Source organism: Falco punctatus, assembly GCF_963210335.1.
Source record: "Falco punctatus genome assembly, chromosome: 4".
Taxonomy (NCBI): domain Eukaryota; kingdom Metazoa; phylum Chordata; class Aves; order Falconiformes; family Falconidae; genus Falco; species Falco punctatus.
The window spans coordinates 90,646,362-90,668,093 of NC_137583.1; the positions used below are offsets into that span (position 1 = coordinate 90,646,362).

The following is a 21,732-nucleotide window of genomic DNA, read 5'->3' on the forward strand; positions in this document are numbered from 1 at the left end:
TTTTCCTGAATTTGAACATAATCCAAATTTGCAAATAGATTATCTGGTATATCCTTAAGTATGAAAGAAGAAAACAATTTGCAAACTAGTAATTAAGTATCTGGCAAATACTGTAGCTGAACTAAATCAATGATATCTACATCTAATAATATCTATATCTAGCTATGCAATAAAACAAGTTGGAGTATGTCTTCCTGACTCATAATGTTTGCTTTCAGTCTGATTTTAAGTTCTATTCTTTAAATGGATACAGAGATCACCACTACAAGTTGAATCCACGATATTTTGTCATGCTAGACAATTAGGAGTTTCCATTAGATAATTACCAGAAGTATGTCTCATACAGGAAAAACAGTCAATTGCTGATGTAACAGGATTAACCAATCCAGCACAGTGATCCGGCCCACTTACTTTTGACAGACATTATATGTGAGTGTACACATGAGAAGTACAGTATAAAGCTTCGCATTATAAATACCACAAAGAGGAACTTCAGCAGTTCTTAATGCACAATACAGCAGTCTCCTTCTGAGAGTCAGGACTAGAGAGGTAAAACTTTAAATCAGCTTTTTTTCTTTTAAAATTAAAACTTTTAATTCCTGTGCATGCTGTTGCATACTGTTAGGGCTATATTGAATGAATGCATATACAAAGCTTTGCAGCTCAGGTAATTTTACAGAAAGAGTCTGAACCACTATTTCTGTATTTATTAAAACACTATGCTTTTTCCTACATATATCTATATGTATGTATGTAAGTACAAATGAACTATATATAAGCGGTATCAGTGGACTTGCATTTAGAAAACAGTGGTTTTTAGAAAGTTATGCTTTAATGTTAAATCTGTCATCATCATGGCATGCAAGTAAAGTATGCTATACCTATATGTAATAGAGACTGTTTGTGATGTGTACCTGTTATATATGGCAAGCAACGTATACCCCACAGCAAGAACCTAAATATACCTACCTGTATTTTATATTGATTTATGCCTATCCCTTAGTTTTCATTAGACACTGTTGGGATAGGTGTTATATTAGAACTATAAATAACCCCTTTAATTATGTCTTCTGTTAGTACATCTAATCATGAATGCATATTTTCGTCTGAAATTATTTTTTTCGTCCAATTAAACTTTTAGTTCTATTTCAAGCTGACTTTCAGACTTCACATAATTACAACAGACTTTGGGCTGTTCACAAGATCCAAGAAATTTAGATGTATTATAGCGAGGTTTGTGTTACAAAGATGTGTTTATAAGAATGGCTGCAGGGTTTATAATGCTGACAGACCCGTAAGTGTAACAGTATATAACAGTATAGCAACTGAGGTCAGTAAAACACAGATGAGGGTGTACTGTGGATGCCTTATAACAGTGAAAGACTTATAAAAGAGCTTAATTGAAAAGGACTTGCAATATATAACATTTGTAAAACTTTGGTTGATTATTCAATTACTTCTGTATGTTTCATTTACTCTAACTATAATTCCTTGCCTGTCTCTCAGCCTATGTGCCTGTAGTCATCTCATGGAAATTAGAGACCTTACAATGCTTGTATTTATAAATTACTCCTTTCCACTAAAATACAATGGTCAGCGGTAATATAGCAAAAGTGGAATATTTGCTGGGTAGGAGGTAAGCACACCTGAGAAGACAGAGATGTGTGAAAGAGAGAGTGAAAGGAAGGAAAAAAAAAGGGTAAATATTAAAAGAGCAGAAACTCTTCCAAGAAAATCTGTAGAAGTTAAAGTGTGGAGGGGAAGAACCTCAAAATTACAGTCTATCAGCTGCAGTTTTCTCATTTTCCATTACCATGTTCAAATGTGAGTGCGTCTGCTAGCTAAGGAACAGGATGGCGAGGCTACAGAATGTAAAGGCAACATGAAGCCATGGCAGTGACACAGGGAATGTCTTTTTACTGCAGAGCAAAACCTTCACTGGCATAAACTGACAAGGGTCTACCAACTCTGGTTGAAACTCCAGCTTCTACCAGTGTTGTAGATTGCTTTTCATTCCCAGTGTCTTATTCTGATATTATGATTGCTCTGTGTGGTTTAAATGAATGAAAGAAAAAGTGCCTTCTAAAAACAATGGGCCAAATGTAGAAGATCTTACTAAGTCTTCAATCAGGCAGAATTATTATTGGCACCGATGAGGGATTTGCCTGAGTCAGGAGTATGATTTGCCCAGATGACATGTAACACTTTTCACCTTCAAAGCATTTTTCAGACATTACTAAATTAACCCCAAACCTAAATATATCTGCCTGAGAACTTCTAGGCACAGACTAGCATAGAAGTAGTGATATTTCTGGTGGGAGAGCACAACCTCAGCATGTCACAAATATGTGCTGTACCAACTCCTGCTTAGGCTTTCAGTGCCTGACTGCATATTGCAGCTGGGGAGTGTATCATGTATTATATAGCCCTACAAACAACAGTGTTATTTTGCTCCTGTCAGATCTCTTGCCAGTGTTGATAACCTCCAGCATTTAGAACTGAGGATGAAAGACCTTTTTTCTTCTACTCAAGGCAGAATAATGTTCTGCCCAAAATATTCAGAGCCCCTGCCCTCATCCCCATCTCATTCACAAGCTATTTAGCATCTCTTGCTATCCTAACAATAGCAGGCAGGACCAAGAGCAAGGTGCTTGTTAATATAAGGTTTCTCTCTTTTCATTCATTCATATTTCCTATGTTTAGTTAAGCCAGTGATACCGCTGAAGGAATAAAACAAACAAACAAAACAAAACAAAAAAAAAAAAAAAAGGAAGAAAGAAAAGGGGAAAAAAAGGGGGGTGGGGGTGGTGGGGGAGCTAGGAGGGTCAAATGGAGGGGAAAAAAAAAAAGAGTAAATTTACAGGCATGAAAAGAGATTTTAGAAAGGGGGGAGGGCAGAAACCACGAGTAGTGATATTTGAAGAGAGGTGTGTTAGGGGAGCAATGAGCATAAGGAAGCCAGCCTGCCTGTTCCTCCCCCTTCCTAATCATAGCCTTTACTCACAGACAAAACTCCCTCCCTCTCTCATTCACTCACTCACTTTAGGCCAATCCGTCCTCTCTCTCTCTCCCCCTCTCTCTGTGTCTCTCTCCTAGTCTGAGACAGAGTCAGAACTCTTCTCCCTGACAGCCACAAACATCTACAGCACTTATTGCATTCAGAGAGGGAACCTGCAAACAAAACTTCACAGAAAACTTTTGGTTCTTGTTCCAGAGAATTTGCTGAAGAGAAGGAAAAACAAACAAACAAACAAACAAAACAAACCAGCCCCCAAAAAAACTGTGCGTGAAGGGGGAGGAAAAGCAGGGCCTTTTAAAAAGGGAATCACAACAACTTTTGCTGCCAGGATGCTTTTGCTTTGGAAGAGAGGATTTTTGTTGGTGCTTTGCTGGATTATAGTGAGGAGTTCCCCAACCCCAGGATCCGAGGGGCACAGTTCAGTCACTGACTGTCCATCATGTGCCCTCGCCACGCTCTCAAAGGATGTGCCCAGCTCACAGCCTGAGATGGTGGAAGCAGTAAAGAAGCACATACTGAACATGTTGCACTTGAGGGACAGACCTAATATCACCCAGCCGGTGCCCAAGGCAGCACTTTTAAATGCCATCAAAAAACTCCACGTGGGAAAGGTGGGAGAGGATGGTTATGTGGAAATAGAGGATGATGTTGGAAGAAGAGCCGAAATGAATGAAGTTGTGGAGCAAACCTCAGAAATCATCACTTTTGCAGAATCAGGTGAGTGCTTGAAAAACAAACCTGTAAAATATCCTTTGTGCCAGAACTGCAATTAACTTCTTTTCTTCTCCTCAGCAATAATGTTTTCTGCAAGGTTGTAGGATGAGACTTGGGGGAAGGGAGAAGGAGGAATGGGATGGGGGGGTGGGGGGTAGGACTCTGAAGGAATTTGATTTTTCTGACTTAGTCTTGGCTACAGATTACACTTGCTAAGCACAGTCAGCCACACAGGGAGGAAGCTCTCTAACCAATCTTGAGCAGAAAGTCAGGCTGCAGCGGCGTCCTCCAAACTGTGCCTGTGAAGCTAGAGTACTTACAGTAAAGTACTGGACTGCAGACCTGATGGTGAAAGAAAAAGGCTGAAGCCTTTTGGGGAGTTTATCAAGACCGAAAGTGAGCTGCAAACTAGAGAAACAACCCTTTCATGTAAAAAATTATAGTGGAAGCTAGAAAATCAGATGAAGCAGCTTTAGCTTCTAGAAGTGAGAGGGTTTTATGTGTTTGGCTTTGGGTTTTTTTTTTTTGGTTGTTTTTTTGTTTGTTTGTTGGTTTGTTTTTTTTTTTTTAATTTAACACAGCATCTTCGGCAATAAAGAGTTGCAGGGACTGTCAGATGACTTCAATAGAACCGGACAAGTTGCTGTAGCTGATCCAATTTGTAATGCAGACTTCTGCATACTGGAAAAAAGATTCTGTTCCTAAAACACTCCTGCCAAAAAATGTAACCTTGGTAGGGTGTGTTTTGAACTCTTTCACAGTTCTGTCTTCTCTAACTCTTATACAGTAAGAGCTCAGAATATAGATATTTACTAAGTAATAGCTTAATACTCACATCAGCTGCCTACAGGAAACAGCTCTAAAGTTTTATTTTACTGTCCTGTTTCTACATGAATAGGACCAGAACCCATTTTAATTCAATGTGTATGTATGTGCATATATATCGGTTAGTATATGAGAGTATGTTTATACATGCATCAATAGAAGTATCTTGCAATAACTCTATCATCTAACTAACAGCAACTTTTTATGATGCTGTCTAGCCAAAGTATTTTTCTTGTTGCCAAGATGGTTTTAAAAGAATGTCATTGTTTTGTTTGGTACAGCATATGGTAGGCAAAGTATGCAAAGGAACTCCAAGCATTTTTGTTTAAAAGTTTGCTGCAGCAGTATAAACAATTAAGACAACACTCAGAGTTTCCAGTCCTGAAAACCTGTTGACTCAGATGTTCTGTTTGCAGGGAAGCCATGCACAAGAAGTGTGCATGCTTTTAAGAGCAGACATTCCTGCTGGCTGTCTGATTTCCAACTGTACAAGGAGCCCTTGATTTTGGAGTCCTTGTTAATATACACATTATCAGTTCTTTCAGTATCAAAGTTCAGGCTTTTCGTTTTTTCCATCCCCTCCACTTCAGCAAGCATGCAGAAGGTGTCAATGCCAGTGGTCATTAGAAGCAGGGGCAGCTCAAAATTAGTTTAGAAACGAGTTTTTAAAAGCAAGGAAATCTCTAAGCTGTCTATGCGTCGGATTCCCCACCTGGTTTTCAGCAGCTCGCTCTAAGCACAGTGAAACACATATGGCATGAGCAGTGTTTTCTCTTCACTGTGTGAGTCCCAATCATTTGTAAACACATTATTGTCTCTCCTGAGCTCTGACACAAAGGAATTTGGAATTTGATATATGCCTACTCAGTACGACACCCTCCAACAGCGACTCCTGAAGCTATTGGCTCTCAGGGTCACGTGAGCAGCAAAATTCGTGCCATTACCCACACGCTGGCCAATAGTCCAGTCACCGATCCCCCTCCACAAACTACCCAGCATTAACACGTCACTTTGTTTGATTTGCATTGCATTGACCTACCACTGCTAGCCAAATTAGTTTAAGAAGACATATGCTATGGCGTTGCACAGCTGAAGGATGGGGGGCATCTGCTGTGTTCCCATGCCTTTTCTTCCCTGCTGCTGTTCTCCACCTTCACACTAAGCCCGTCCTGCAAGCCAAGGGAGGAGGGCTGCTCCAGCCTTTTTCTATACCCACTAGGGTTTGATTTTGGGAGAGGAAGGAGTAATTAGCAACCTAGATACTGAGCTCTAGGGTTTGGGCTTATAATGGAAATGATAACTCCACTCTGCGGAGTAACGTCAGACTGCTAAAACACATTTCTCATCTATAGCCATTCATATCTGGTGTCTTGCTAACGTCAGAAGATCTACCAGATGCCAATGCTGCAACAGCTTAAGGAAACTCTACCTGGGATCTCTTCCACTCATGCACCAGCAGTATTGCATGGCAGATATTAAGGCATTCTTATTTTTCCTTACTGAGGAAAGTGAGGCAGAAAGAAGGCCAGTGACATGTCATATAGGAAGTGTGTGTTATAAACATAGGAATAGAATCTAACCACATGGTCAGTCCCCACTTTTCACTCTGTGAGAACTGGGAAGAGTATGGATAAGTTCAGAGCAGCGAGCAGGAGAGTAAACATGCTCCTCTCACAGTCAGGTTAATGTTCTTCCTGCTTTTAACATGAAACTCGCTGTGTCGCGAAAGAGGGCAATGGGAAATCAATGAAAATGAATGGAAACATCTCACGTTGTATCAAATAAAGGTCTATGGAAAGAGAAATAAGACTTTAGGCTTTTTGTTCCTTTGGGCATGACTTGACACAAACCAGCCATTCCCCCGACCTTCCAGAAGCCACATTTACTACTTGCCTTCATAAAAAAGTAGTATTTCCATCTTTCATCAGCTGTATCATCAGACATACAATGAAATGGTGTGAATGAACAAACAGTGCCCTGTGCACATAGCTCTGGTTTGAGACTGCTATTTTCTAAAATAGACCAAAAATCAAATGAGCACAGGCTTTGGACAATTAGAGGGGAAACTAAATGCAGTGAACTTGTCTGAAGCACAGGTGTAGTTATGTCCAGGAAATCAGCAAAATACTTGGCAGGTACTTTTCACAGCTAACAAATCCAGGCAGATCTTTGCAGAACTAATGACCGTGAGTATTGGGCAAAAGTTTACAAATGCACCCTACTGTCCTTTGGCACTCTTACAAGTAAAACATGAAAATGATTTTCTACTTTCATATCAAAATAAGATTACTAACCTCGATTAGTTCTTCTGTGAGGGTAGCTGTGCCAGAGTTGTGGGTTGCTTCAAGGTCTTAAAAATAGTCTTTTGAGGAGAGGGGTCATATAATTTTGTGACAAACAAACCCAACAAGTTCTATAACTGAAATAGCTAATGCCCATAAAATATGCTTGGCTACTAACTCTTTCATTATTTTAAGTAGATAGCTTATTAGGCAGAGCTGGGGTTTTGCCAAGTTAATTTGATCCTGGCAACTAAACTACCAATGAAATGGGTTGATAACATCAGCCCCCGAGAAGGTGATAGGAATTACTGGGTGGAAATACTGAAATCCAAAGGCTTATCGTTATGAAAACTATAAGGAAAAAATGAGAAGTCTGACAGCTGTTTCGACTGCTTCTACCTTCTTGTATCACTTCATACTGACTTCAGGGTGAACCGACTTGATCATGTGAGACCTACTTTCATGTGCAGATACATGCGTGTACATACTCATGCCTTTTCTTAGGATGACACCTACTCCTATACAGCCAGGCTGGTAGTTCAGGAGGAAAAAATGGATGGGTTGCTTGTGTCTCTTTAAATCATTTAGTCAATTTTCTTTTGAAAGCGAATGTATTTAATGGCACAGGTATCCGTGCTGAATAAAGAACGGCCACGAGAGGGCACACTCCAAAGGCTTTTTGCTCCACGCAAGGCAACCTTCCTGCAAGCTCTTATGCTACCTAATTAGATCCTGAATCCCAGAGATCTTTATGCTTATCTGTAGCTTCTCTGAGTGGAGCTCATTTCTTACTTTTAGCTTATTTAAAAGGCAGAGATTCACTGGAGTGGAAGACTGCAAGTAAAATAATGCAGGAAGGAAACAGGCAAAGGGAAAAAGATGGACTAGACACTAGAAGTTCTGGGAATCTAGAGAGATCAGAAATTATCATTATTATTTTTTACAAGATACTGAGAAATGTGACCATGAATCATCATCTGAGCTGATTTTCTCACATTTTTTTAATGCAGTCTCCTTGGGTTTTAGAAAACAAGCCTATTTCCCCTGATTTTTTGGAGGTTTTGGGGTTTTTTTTGTTTGGTTGTTTTTTGGGGTTTTTTGTTTGTTTGTTGTTGTGCTTTGGCATACTGTATCAAAGATTTCAAGTTTACCAAATGAAAGGAAGTTACTTCCAGAAGAAGAAAGCCATTCTGTATTTATCTGTTTCATTGTAACAAAATGTGAGAGTTCAGGGAGGTTGGTTAGTTTGAGAACAACTTCAGAAAGCACAGACAAATCTGAGAACATGGGAACCAGTTTAGAAAAAGATACCTGAGAGAGAGACAGAAAGTACTGTGTGTGCCAATCTTTGCGTGCAGTCATGCACACAGTTTTGCATGCAAATGTAGTTGCGAATAGCTGAATATGCATTTTCCTGTATATAGTGCACATATGTCCATATGTACAGGTATGCCAAGGCAGACATGCTTATACACCCATGTAGCTATACCTACATCACTGCAATATGAATAGATTCCTGCAGATAAGTACATGCATCCATGTGCTCTGCTGTGTGCATGATGTCTCTATATTGCATATGTGTAAATGATGCATGGTGAGAAGTTCTTATAGCTAGATATGTCTATATGGGTATGAAAAGGCAATGTCATTTAATGCAACGGAGCTTTGCAAGATTGATTTAAGATTGACCATTACTGGAAGCAACTGAAATTTCTGTTATTCATTTCAATGGGCTTGGGATTTCAACCTTAGCGCACAGAAAATAATTATTTTCATGAAAACAGACTGGCAGCTTCTGATCCACTTAATGTTATGATTTAAAACAAATTATTAAAAGTATGTAAAAAACCCCAAAACTCTCCCTTTTATTAGAGAGAGTATGATAATGTTTTTACCTTGAAATATATTATTGGTGCAAGTGACCCTAAACTTTGCTTGAGCTATTTTAGAGGTAAATGCAAAAATCAAGTAACAAAAAACTTCAACGAAACAAACACCTTTTTTGTCTCTAAATATTTAAAGCCATGTGGGGGAAGGGCTTTCAATTTGGAACAAACTAGGCTGTGGATGTAAAGTACTTCCCTCCTAACAAAATAGCAGAAGAGAGTCAAGGTTCACCAGAACTGAATTATTTCACATTCTGAATGACCTTGTCAATGCTCCTTTGGGTTAACTTTTCAAGAGAAGGTATTTAAATAAGGTTGATGCTGCTTTTCCCCCTCATGAACACTTGGGGAATAGTTCTTTTTCCTGGTTTTCTTTTTTGGTTTATTTTTTCTTACAAAAAAAAATCTCCTTTTGCTGGCAGCAAAGGGTATGTGAACATAAAGATAAGGTGTTTGTTATTTGTGTCATAATTGCTTATCCCTTTGTAAGAGGCAAATGTCAGGCAGTCAGGGAGCAGGAACAAAAGTATGTAACCTGGATGACCAGGCACATATGAGGGGTGATGAATAGTTAGAATAAATCGTTTGCCAGTAATCCATAGGCTGAAACGCATTCACAGAAACAGCCACTGTCTAATCGTGGTAATAACACATTTGTAATAATCAGTCTGCCTAGGGGATAATTGCCAGACGATAACAGTCCTAAATTCACTGAATAAATTCTACACTGTGAACAATTCATCTAACTCTAGTGGTCACTCATTAGTAAACATTTTGAGCAATTATCTCTCAATAACCATGCTCTTCTCTTCACTCTCTTTAGAGGAACCTTTCTAGTAACCTATTTTTTTCTGTCTCCTGGGGAACGGAAATGAGAAGTGAAGAAAAGGATGCTTTTGAATGTAATTACAGATTGGCACGCGGTACAAATTCCCCCAAATCTAAACATAGGCAGTAGTAAAGTTAGCAACTAAAAAAGGGAAAAAAAAGGTTGCTTTGTATGGAAAAACAGTTCACTTACAGTATAATGCAAAAACAGTTCAAAATTAAGCACCAGCGAAGCATGGAAATTTAAAGTAACAGCACCTTCTTACACAGTGAGCATTTTTCAAAGGAAAATTTAAATACTGTGTATTAAGAGGAATTAAGAATAATTCATATTGTAATGTCAGGAAGGGTAATCACTTTCATTACAAAAAAAATAATCATTTAACAGCATATAGTAAAAAAAAAAAAAAGTAATGTTAAGTATAGTAGCATTTTACTCAAAAAAAGATCCTCGTAAATCATATAGTTTAGACCCTACCTAGTATATGTATATAGCTTGAAGTAACAGGGCTCGGTCTTGAATCCCACTGCAAATTGCAAATAAATCAGTTTCAATTGCATAAAGCCAGCGACACCGACGGAAGGACCCTTAGCCTCAGAAGCAGAGCGCTGGAGCCGCAGGCTCCTGCTGTGAGCCCAGTGTGAGCTGCCCCACACAGGGCTGCCCCACCAGCCTCCCTGCGCCTGGGCCCGCGGGGCTCTGCCAGTCCCTCACACTATCCTGTGACTCGACCATGCCCGTCGCCCAGTGCCGCTTGGGAGTGGGTCCCGAGGGCACAGTCCCATGTGTGAGCCCTGAACAGCCCTTCCAGAGGTGGGGAGGAGGGTACCTGTGCAGGCACACCTCTGCTCCCGTGTTCAGAGCTCTGGCCTAAAAAGGTGCGCGAGCACCACTGAAGAGAAAAACAGATACGAGCAAACTCATGCTATATATACTGATGCTACACTTTCTTTCCATTCAGTAACTCCTTCCATTAAAGCTTTTACCATATATGCACTACTTCTTAGGGCTTGTATTTTTAACCATTTCTCACAGCATTTGTCGGTGTCACTTGTGCTGCTAGACTGCTCCCTAGGCGTAAGAGCCCTCTTCCTGGAAGGGACTTTGCTCAGCAGTAAAGTAGAGAGGTAGCCTCTCCAAGGCTTTGGGAAGGGGAGATGAGGAAAAGCAATCAAAGGGGGCCCAAAGTAATCCCTCATCTCCTTTTTCAGCTGCTTTCCGCTATGATAACTATCCAGGCTGTTGACATCGCTGTTTATACGAGCATGGAAGTGATGAAGGCATTACCACTGTTGGGCTGTGGGTCTTTCCACAGGAATCAGGCAGGAGGAGCAGGATGATTAGAAATGGAAAAAGACCCTTGCAAATCAGCTGTGGTAGATGAAAAGGCAGGACAAGAGGATAAACAAAGTCTAATTATGGAAGTGATACCATCCCCAACTTTCAGGAAGGTCTCCTTTTCACTTTCAGTTAGATTAACAGTATATATTGCCAAAGCTTTGAACCTGGTCATTAACTCAGACCAAAAAGGAAAGACTGTTAAATCCCTAAGCAATATTTGTAGAAATGAAATACAGCATTTTTTTTTGTCTCAGAGCATTTAAAGAATTTATTTTATTGTAGCACCGAACCTATTGGAAATAAAGATCCTGTTATAAAATGCATGTGTAATCATTACAAGCCGGATCCAGAGATCTCAATTCAGTTTTATCACAGGCCAGACTCTGATTTCAAAATGAGCTTCTCTGAGCATAGTGACCTCGTAAAGACTGCAGGATTCATACAATTTGTGCTGTGTGATCGCAACAAACTAGTTGTGAATGTGAAGAGAATTCAGAAAAGCTTCGTTTTTTCCTAATGTGAAAGCATGCTTTTTATCCCTAACTTTTCACCATTCCCAGTCTCCTTCTAAAAAGATCTGTGAAAGGGAAAGGGTTTTTTTTTATTGCTATAAAACCTTTTATTAGCTATGCAGGTTTGAGGACTCAGGATTTTGTTTCTTCCAGAAATATTAGGCTCATATAAGCTTCCTGCATCTTCTTTCTTTAAAATCTGAATCAAGCATTCGTATGTGAAAACGTAACTAACCACATCCAGAGAGGCTGTTATTGTAGCTAACAACCTACAGGGAGGCTGTTATCCCTGTATAAGGACACGTCTTATACTACCTTGTTCAAGCTCACTTCTTCCCTCAAGTGAAGAAAAAGAAAGTACTTGGGTACTTTCACCGTACTATTCTAGTATTTTTCATAATGAGGAAGAATTCAACTTTCACACATACAGAAGTATATGAAAAACTAATTAAGAGAATTATTGAGGTCCTGTTTCTTACATGTTATATCTGCCAAAAAGACTGGTTGTATTGCTACGCTTCTGACCAGTGCATAAGGTAATATGAATATTTATTGTTGGAGATAAGTCGCTTCATAACTATTTTCACCTCCCACTAGCATGGAAATAACAGAATGTGAAATATCATGCACTAGCACTTAACAGTATTAGGTCATTCTGTAACACACGACTGCCTGACTTTTCTGATCGGACGGGCCATACAGCTGCTTCTCCTGTTGAGCCAGGTCTGAACACCCCAGCTCCTGTCTTTAGAGCATATGACTGGCCCAGTTTTCCATGTTTATGTCCAGCACAGCTGATCTGCTTATGCATGGGAACCCCCCTAGTGCCAGAACTGCTGTCTGTGCCCAGCTTGGTACCTCAGGAACACAGAATAAGTTTTGCACTTCCCAGCAGTATCTGCCTGTTCCCTGCACCAGTCTGTGAGCTCTGGGGAAAGAAACCAGCTGGGAAGAGGCTGCTGGTGCCAGAACACTTTCTGCAGCTTGGTCTAGACCACCATTTTCCCCTCAAGGCTTCCTTCACTAGGGACAGCAAGCAGAAAGAGTTGAATGGAGAGTCTTGGAGGCAACAAGCCAACCCACTTCTGGCAAGTCACCTGCCTTCAGGTTCCCCTGAAGCTCAGGTCTCCCTCAGAAAGGGTTTATTGTGACTGTGCCAAGGAAGGGGATAAGATAACGTTAGAAGCTTGCTTTAGAAGAGCCAGGGGAAATGAAGCCACAGGCTGGCTGGCTGGTCCTTGCAGGCCTTAGAAGTCTCCATTCTCATAAAACACATTCTTTATAGCATCCCTACATACAAAGCAACCAGACTCTTTGACCACACTTCCTGGGAATGAGGAATGTCATTGCACATCTACATCCTCATGGTCTGAAACCTGGGCAGGAGTGGGATTAGTGCCTATTTCCTGCCCTTTGCTCCAACAGAGCTGGGAAGTTTGCTGTAGTTTCATTTCCAGAATGGAAAAAAAATGGTGTTAGCTGGTAAGAGCTGACTAATGAACTTTCCACCAGTATTGAATGAATGTTATTTTAAAAATAATAAAACCCGAGTAACTCCACCATGCCTTGCAGTACTGGTTGGCTTGCTCTGACTTTTCTATAAGGCACTGTCCCATGGTTCATGTAGCTCCCTGAGAAATCAATGTAACTCACTTTGGAGACTGGCATCAGCAAAGCCTGTAGAAGCAGTTAACACAAACCATGTGTTTCCCTATCTCAGCGACAGTTAAAAGTCTACAGTTTCACACTCTCACTTACAGGGAAAACAAAACCAAAATGCTGTGCCCTTTGGCCACTGCAATTCAGAAACGTCTGTCTCTTTGACCTGGGAATGCCACCAGGGAAAGCTGAGTGTGTCAGTGCCAGGACTTCACAGAGAGGGAAAGCAACAGGTAGCTCAAAGGGCAGCACAGCCTGCCTACAGACTTTAGAAACCAGGAACTCTTGAATTTGGAAGTGAATATGGGATAGATGTCTCTTGTGATTTTGCCCCACTTCTGCCTCACCTGAGAACGGGGGAGCAAGGACATGGACAGGGAGCCCCTACTAGCGAGTTCAGTGATCATGGGAAGCAAGGAGGAGAGCCTTGCTGCTCTGAGAGCAATTTTTCCTGTATATGTCCAACCACTTCACTTTTGGTCACCACTTGCCCTTTCTAGAGTGCAAAGTTCTAGTTCTGTGACAAGTAGAACCACTGCATAGAGAATTGGGTCAACAATTGTGGGCAGCTCAAGAATAATATCAATGACAAATTGGTAATTGTGAATACCATTTCTTTCTCACTAAAGCCAGATATCTGTGCATTTCAAATCTGTGACCCCAGTCCATCCTGGCCTCCATACTGAGAAAGAACAAAAGATGCCAACACAGCTTTTCCTTTTGTCAAGAAAATAGAAAAGTACCTCTCAAAAAAATAATGCCACCCACCCACCTACCTCACCCCACCCCCACCCCCCAGCTAATTCATTCTCTCTTAACTTTTTCATGCTCTAGTGATCAAATCATTAACGAGCCCTCATTATTCATTCCAACTTCTGCCAGGGATATGAGCTCTGTATCAGAGAAACACCTCCTCACCATCATAATCATCATCATGACATCTCAGCAAGTTGATACAATTATGCCAGAGAACCATCCCCATAATTATACAGTTCTTTAGCTCATTTCTCAGTGTACTCACCGTTACTATAATCACAGTGAGTACAGTGTGTTAAATTAAGAACAGGATCTACAGCTAACATCTCACAGGATGAAGAGTTTGCCTGCTGCAATTCTGAAATTCTTTACAAAGTAACTCTGCAAACCTCCAAAGCCAATGCTCATGTTTTAGTATTTCTTTGTTTTTGAAACAATTGAAATTTACAACTCTCTTTAAGATGCATATGAAGAATGGCATTTTACAGAGGGAGAAAGGGCAGACCTTATTCCCACATAATGTCCAAAGTACTGCCAAAGAATTGGCAGGGCTGGAACTCAGTCCCTAACTTTAGCTATTAGGCACAGATTTGTATGTATATGGTACATACAGTCACGGACTGCTGTCGAAAAAGCCTTTTTGCCTTTCAGCTAGCAATGATCACAAAGATAGCCTGGGCAAATGAACTCTTAACAGCTACTGATGCTTATTTGCCATGAGATGCTTTACATAAATGACTGTATCATTACTATAGAACAAAATGTTAAAATGTGATACTGGAAAATAACAGGCAAATAAATACCTTTCTAAGGAGATAATTTTCACAACAGACAAGCTGAGGAGGGGATCAGGTGAATGAAGGTTAGAAGACAAGAATCACAAAAAATCAAAAAGTCAAGTAGGAAACCTAGGGAACTTCATGCCTGTGGAGACAGTAACAGAATTCTCTTTACCAGAATGCAAGCAGACATACTAACAAGTTCTTCCTGTCTATTTCCATTTACCAAATCAGGCACAGCCAAGAAAATGTTGCACTTTGAGATTTCCAAGGAAGGCAGTGAATTATCGGTGGTGGAACATGCTGAAGTGTGGCTTTTCCTGAAGGTCTCCAAGGCCAACCGGAGCAGGACAAAAGTCACCATCCGCCTGTTTCAACAGCAGCGGCAGCCAAAAGGCAACTCTGAAGGAGCAGAAGATATGGAGGATGGGGGCCTGAAAGGTGAAAGGAGTGAGACTTTGATTTCAGAAAAGGCAGTGGACACCCGTAAGAGCACTTGGCACATCTTTCCTGTCTCCAGCAGTGTCCAGAGACTTCTGGACCAAGGGAAGAGCTCTTTGGATGTGCGGATTGCCTGTGACCTGTGCCAAGAGACGGGTGCCAGCCTGGTGCTACTGGGAAAGAAGAAGAAAAAGGAAGATGATGGGGAAGGGAAGGAAAAGGATGCTGGAGAATTCACAGGAGAAGAGGAGAAAGAGCAATCACATCGGCCCTTCCTGATGATGCTTGCCCGACACTCAGAGGACCGTCAGCACAGGCGGCGGAGACGAGGCCTGGAGTGTGATGGCAAAGTCAACATTTGCTGCAAGAAGCAGTTCTTTGTCAGCTTCAAGGACATAGGATGGAGTGACTGGATCATTGCACCTACAGGTTATCATGCCAACTACTGCGAAGGAGAGTGCCCCAGCCATATAGCAGGCACATCTGGTTCATCGTTATCTTTCCACTCCACTGTCATCAACCATTACCGCATGCGGGGCCATAGCCCCTTTGCCAACCTCAAGTCATGTTGCGTGCCCACCAAGCTGCGGCCCATGTCCATGCTCTACTATGACGATGGCCAGAACATCATTAAGAAAGACATACAGAATATGATTGTGGAGGAGTGTGGCTGTTCATAGACGCATGTGTGCGCAAGACCCTTCTCATTAAGTTGAGAAGAAAATTTATCAAAAGCCCAAGAGGAAAGACCAGACACGGTATAACCTTTTTTGATGAAACAAACATCAGAAATAAAAGCTAAAATAGAAGATAGAGAAAAAAGAGAGGGGAAGAAGAAGGGAAAAAAAAAAAAAAGATTACTTATGGAGGATCAGAAAAGACTTCGGCTATAAAAAGGAAGAAAGTTTCATGAACCTGGGCTTGAATGAGATACGTCTGAATGGCGGTATGGGTTGGGGATTTCCCCTTCCTTTCAGTATGCTCCTTATGTTATTACATAGTATACTAAACATTAGTTATTACTAGGGGAGTTACGTTCCATCCCTTAGTTACCTATCAGTTCAAGCCATGGTAGCAGCTCATCTAACCTGCAGCAATTTGGACTACGTCCAAAATATCATTGAAATTCCTTGAAAAGCCATGTGTATGAACATTACATTCACTGGCACTTCCCCCCAAATTTCTGAGGGACTGAGTAGGTGTGTAGTGTTTGTGTGTATATATATATGGCTATGTATTTATATACATATCTCTATACATATAGACACTATACACATACATATACTTAACATTGGTAAAGGGACAATATTGTGCAGGTGTATACACCTTCATCTTCTGCACTACATTTACAAAAAAAAAAAAAAAAAGAAAAAGAAAAAGAAAAAAGGAAAATGAAGAAAAAAGAATAAAAAAAAGAATGAATGAAAGAATAAAAGTTACATTTTGTAAAGGTGCTTACAATGTTAGAACTATGCAACCTAGTTGGTTTGAACCTGTTTACCTGCGAGAGAAAGAAAAAAAAAAAAAAAAAAAAAACAACCAGAAAGACTTTTTTTAAAATGGAAATAACTTGTTTTAAAAAAATTCTTCAGTGAGAGATACTTGAAAGGAACATGTTTGTCCAGTTACTGGAGCCAAACATTTCTATATTTTGTAAAAAAAAATTTTTAATCGTTTACTATTTGCACTACAATGGTGTCTGACCTGTCTAATCCTTATTTAACAAATATTTGCAAGGGAGGGTGGTTGGGTGTGGGAGGGGTTGAGAGCTGCACTTATTGTGAGCTATACAAGAACTGCTACAGCACACAAAATAGCTATTTTTATTATTATAATAATTATTATTATTTTGTACCTTAAAATGAATAGACACATACACCAAAGACATTTGTGCGAGCTTCTAAACAGTCCGTTTGTGGTTGGTACCATTCAACTGTAATAAGTTAGGGTTTGAATTAAGGGTCAGTGAGTTGATTACATTCAGCTGTTAACCAGTTAAATTCAAATAATGCCCTCGACAGAAAATTGCCATTTGAAGTAAGCCCAGAAAAGCCCTGGGATTTGGATCCAAGGTCTAGGATCTGAGGTCCACCTAAGCATAATTGTACTTTTTTGCATGTACAACACTAAGACTTGTCCCTGGTGCACAGGAACTGTGCATTGTTGGGAAACATCATGCAAAGGATATACATATATATATATGTATATATTTCTGTATGTATATATGTATGTATACACAAAGTATAAGCACTTCTGGCTTCACTTTAATGTTCTTAAATCAATGAATGTTTGTGTGCAAAGCACAATATGTTAAAAGATTGTTTGTTTGTTACTACCAAGCGGGAGGTTACATGTTCAAAATAGTTTTTCTGTGAGAGAAACCTAAAGTGCTGGTGTACACTTAGAAAGTCTTGACGTAAAATTGCAAGCAGCTTTGGGCCCTGCCCACCATCACCCCTGCAAATATCCAGAAAATGGCAGTTGTGATAGGATTTCTGTTTGAAATGCAAGTCTTCAGTGAAAGACTGGCTGTCTCAACCACCACCCTCTAGCATGGCACCTCTTGATGGGTTTGCGCTTTACCTGTAAGACCTAATTTTCAGTGTCAACACCTAACCTGAAGGGTCCAACCCGTAGGGCATAGGTAGATAGTTTTTAAAAAAAAATTCTATTGCTGTCATATTTAAAAGAATGTTTCAGTTAGAACATTTGTCTTTGAGTAGAGGGAGATGATAAGAGGCAATGGGAGAAACCTTTAGGCCCTGTTTACACTGAGTTTGATAACCCTGAGCCTGAAGCTTCAGACTCTCAAAGGTTTGCAGGACCAGGCCCCTGTTAGCTGCCTTCTGATGGGACAAGCTTCAAAACACCTCTCACAGAAAGAAACGCTAACGCGGCTCCCCACCTTGTTGAGAGCACCGTCTATATATATATAAATATATGTAAAAAAAATAAATAAAAAAAGAAAGATAGCACAATTTAACCCTGTCACATTCGCTAGGGATAGCGTGTTAGCACCTTCTTGGCAAGAACCATGTTTAAACAGTGTAATCAGGGCCTTAAATTTTTGTCAGCCAAAACTGTTTGTGTGTGCATGTGTGCGTGGCTGTTCTCTGTGTGTGCATATGTATGTATGTGCGCATGGGCACATGTCCGTATTTGTACGTATCAATAGATTAAAAAAAAAAAAGAAAAAAAAAGAAAAAAAGAAAGAAAAGGAAAAAAAGCCCTTTCCTCTGTTGAATAGATATCAACATACATGCTTATAGCTAAGTTTTCTATCTAATTTATTCCACATTATTTAGATTGCATAGTACAGCTAATGGGTTATACATTTATGTACTTTTTATACAATGCATTTTTTACAGACTTGTTTGCAATTTGCAAAAAAAAAATATTAAAAAATTATAACTATTGGGTAAACACTAAATTTGTCACTAAAGTATTCTGTAAAATATCAAGGCTTTCTGATTTAAATTATTTGCAGAAGTTTGTCGAGTTTTTTGTGTTTTATTCCTGGGGAAAGGGAGGGATACCAAATGCTAGTAGAAAAATTAAAAAAAAAAAAAAAGATGCACAAATAATTTATCTTTCTAACTTAAACAAACCAACTTCCTAGCCCTGCTTCGTTTGAAGCAACTGGCAAAATTACTGTTGATTTTTCTAGAAGTAGAGCCAGGCTCTGGAACAGCAGGAGCAGGGACACAGTCTGTGACAGTTGCTGAAGGGAATACCTTTTACTTCACTGGGCTTTAGACCTGTCCTTAAAATTGGATGCATATTGTCCCAGAACACTTACTCATGTTAACAGGCTCTTTGATGTCTACTGGTCTCCTTACAAGAGTAGTAAAACTACTTACACAAGTAAAAGTAAGCCAGGGTGAATCACAGGTTCCTTTTGCTGTAGGCAGTGTGAAGGGAGAAAAAGGATTTTGAATGAATGGCCCCATATCCAACGTTGTTCAATTCAATTATTTAAACCAGGCTGCTTGCATCATGGTTGATCTCTGAACAGAGTGGCAAGGGAAGCAGGTGAGATGGCTCATGTTGGTAAAAATTGTTCTCAAGTGTGATTAGTTAGAGAGCATTGGGAGGACCTGAGATCCCAGCACCTTCCTCTAAATGACAATGACAAAACTCCCATTAGCTGCAAACAGAGTATGTTCAAACTCACGGTTTCCCTGGCCAAAGCAGAAATTGCCTTTAAAAAGAAGTCTGATAGCAAGCATGATACCAGCTTTTATGTTGTGAATGGGGACTGACCCTGAGACAACTTAAAAGTGAGGAAAGAAAACACAATTTTAGATGTGGTGAGCATGTTTCATTTTAGATACACCAAACCCAAGAAGGTTTTCAAATCAAGAAGCAACTGTTCTTAAGCCCTGTTTTTTAGCTTTCATTTGTGTGTATACTAGTCACAAATTTTAAAGGTTTCTCCCTCCGATCTCTAGATTCAGTCATAGGGTTTCGATTTGTGGTCAGTTATTTAAAGTAGGGGGAAATGAAAAAGTATATGATAAAATAAAACAAGAAATTGGGAAGTTAATAAAAACTGACTGATTTCAGCAAAACATCCCATCCCTGATAATTTGATTTAATTAAAACTATATGCACTTAAAATAGCATTAGAAATTGTTACCATATTTAAACAGTTGTTCAAGGGCATGCAGTCTCAAAAATTACTTCTCCTTTCAGGTATGAATACACAAAAAAAAAAGCAGCTTTCAACTACTAACACATTCCTTTCCATATAACCTACTTCCTGGTTATATTGAAAATGTATTTTCAGTATATATTTAATCACAGAGATGTATTTATTTAGTACTTCCACAATCTTCTTACTTCACAGTTGTCCACATTTCGCTGTCTTTTCCTCTCTCTAAATCAGATGCTCACTAGATACAAGGCCTAAGAAATTGGCAGAAGTGTATGCTAAGATGTGTCTTTGGGAGGGCTGAATGTATTTGTGTTCTTAGGGTTTAGCAAAAGGAAATGCTTACAGATGCTTGAAATTATTTTGCACTCATGTATCACAGCAGAATACCAATCTAGGGCCCAATACCTTAGAATTGAATAAAATGGGAGTTTTGTCATTGACTTTAATAGAAACAGTCTCTTACCAAATCACTGCAAAGTAGGGCTCCGTTATATATACCTCCTTTTTCTGTATTTAGTTGAGATTTAAGCCATCAAGTTCATTTACTGTGACACCACAGGGCCACAAAGAGGCTAGCAGCAATATCTCTGAAGAAGAGAAGTTCAGGCATCTGTAAAGTCTATGTGCAAAATGAAAAATTTATGGACTATAGTTACTCTTGTGGAATAGTGCCTTACTCTGTAAGCAATGCTGTTAATTTCAGAGGGTCTCCTTTCCTAGAAAGTTACAAGTCAGCATCAGTAAAGTGAGCAAAATCTATTTCTGGAGTGTAGGTAGAAGAGATGAGCTGGAAATGATTGAGTTCTTTAAGTTAAACCTCATGTCAATAGTGTGCATCAGTATAAGAATCAGATGCTAGTTACTTTCCTCACACTGAAAAAAGCTTTACTCCCCATCTGCTCTCACTGCATTACATGTGGAGTAAAAAGGTTTTCAGTATGAGTAAATAAAATCATAATTTGACCTTTCATGAACAACTATAAGCAACATTTTCATGGGCAGAAACAAACAGCACTTCTGGGTTATATAGCTATTTATTTTTTGAGATATAGTGAATCTGTGTTAATTCTCAATGGGTTTCTTTGTATTTAAATACTTTCAAAAACAATACATCGACGATGGGTTGAAGATATATATATGTATGTATATATACATATTATATATATCTACAGTATATATACACAACTATATATATGTATATACATATATATAAATTATGAAAGCCAAGATATTATGAAGCCTATTTTGTTTTTATCATTTTGTGTTTTGTTGTTGATATTATTATTATTATTGTTGTTATTATTATTATTTTGCATACTACATGCAGTGCTTTAACCAATGTCTGTTCGGCTAATGTAATTAAAGTTGTTAATTTATATGAGTACATTTCAACTATGTCAATGGTTTCTTAATATTTATTGTGTAGAAGGACTGGTATTTTTTTTATTTACAGTATGTTTAAAGAGGTAACAGTTTGATATGTTCTCATTTGTTTATATTAGAAGTTATTTATTTTCACGGCATTCCGTCTGGTATTTTGATATTTGGAAGGCATGCTACCTATACTTTGTACAGTTAGTGGGCAGTATTCAGCAGCTCCCGGTAGATTTTTAGGCCCTATGTTAAATAAAAGAGCTGTTTGGGGTTTTTATTTTAGATCTTTCCTATTGGTTTGCCAGGACCACTCAGTGCACTTATTGCCAGACACTCTGCCTGTGTGACCAATTTATTCCTACTGTATTTGCCCAGGACAGAGGACCAAAACCACCTCTGGTGTAAGTCCAGTGACTTCAGTGAAGTTATACCAGAGATGTATTTGGCTCACAGAGAAAATGCTTGTGCAAATCAATGCAAAGAAAAAGCAGAAAGAAAGAAAAAGTAAAAGTCTTTGCATTTGGAGGGAGATTTCAACGTGTTAAAAATGTTTGGGTCAGCTACTATTTTATTTTACTTTGTTCTTTTTGTTATTTTGCTCTTTCTTATACAACAGCAGCAAAAACACAAGTGAAATAAATAAAGGGAGTTTCACCAA

The 21,732-nt window shown here is 39.3% G+C and overlaps 1 protein-coding gene across 2 annotated transcripts; it reads left to right on the forward strand.

Moving 5' to 3' along the window:
- Positions 1 to 403: 403 nt before the first annotated feature.
- On the forward strand, positions 404 to 21,732 carry INHBA (inhibin subunit beta A). Of its 2 annotated transcripts, XM_080382129.1 has the most exons (3): positions 404 to 549; positions 3,215 to 3,736; positions 14,837 to 21,732. In XM_080382129.1, the coding sequence occupies exons 2-3, from the start codon at positions 3,349 to 3,351 to the stop codon at positions 15,721 to 15,723; spliced, it is 1,275 nt and encodes a 424-aa protein (XP_080238255.1). In that variant the 5' UTR covers positions 404 to 549; positions 3,215 to 3,348; the 3' UTR covers positions 15,724 to 21,732. The 2 variants fall into 2 exon arrangements, with proteins under 2 accessions (XP_080238255.1, XP_080238256.1); XM_080382130.1 differs by lacking the exon at positions 404 to 549 and having other exon boundaries at positions 2,843 to 3,736.

What these genes read in the sequence shown, in the direction of transcription:
- INHBA (XM_080382129.1), top strand. Translation starts at nt 3,349, where the DNA reads ATGCTTTTGCTTTGGAAGAGAGGATTTTTGTTGGTGCTTTGCTGGATT. An exon ending in CATCACTTTTGCAGAATCAG is followed by an intron (nt 3,737 to 14,836) that starts GTGAGTGCTTGA and finishes TTACCAAATCAG; the next exon opens with GCACAGCCAAGAAAATGTTG.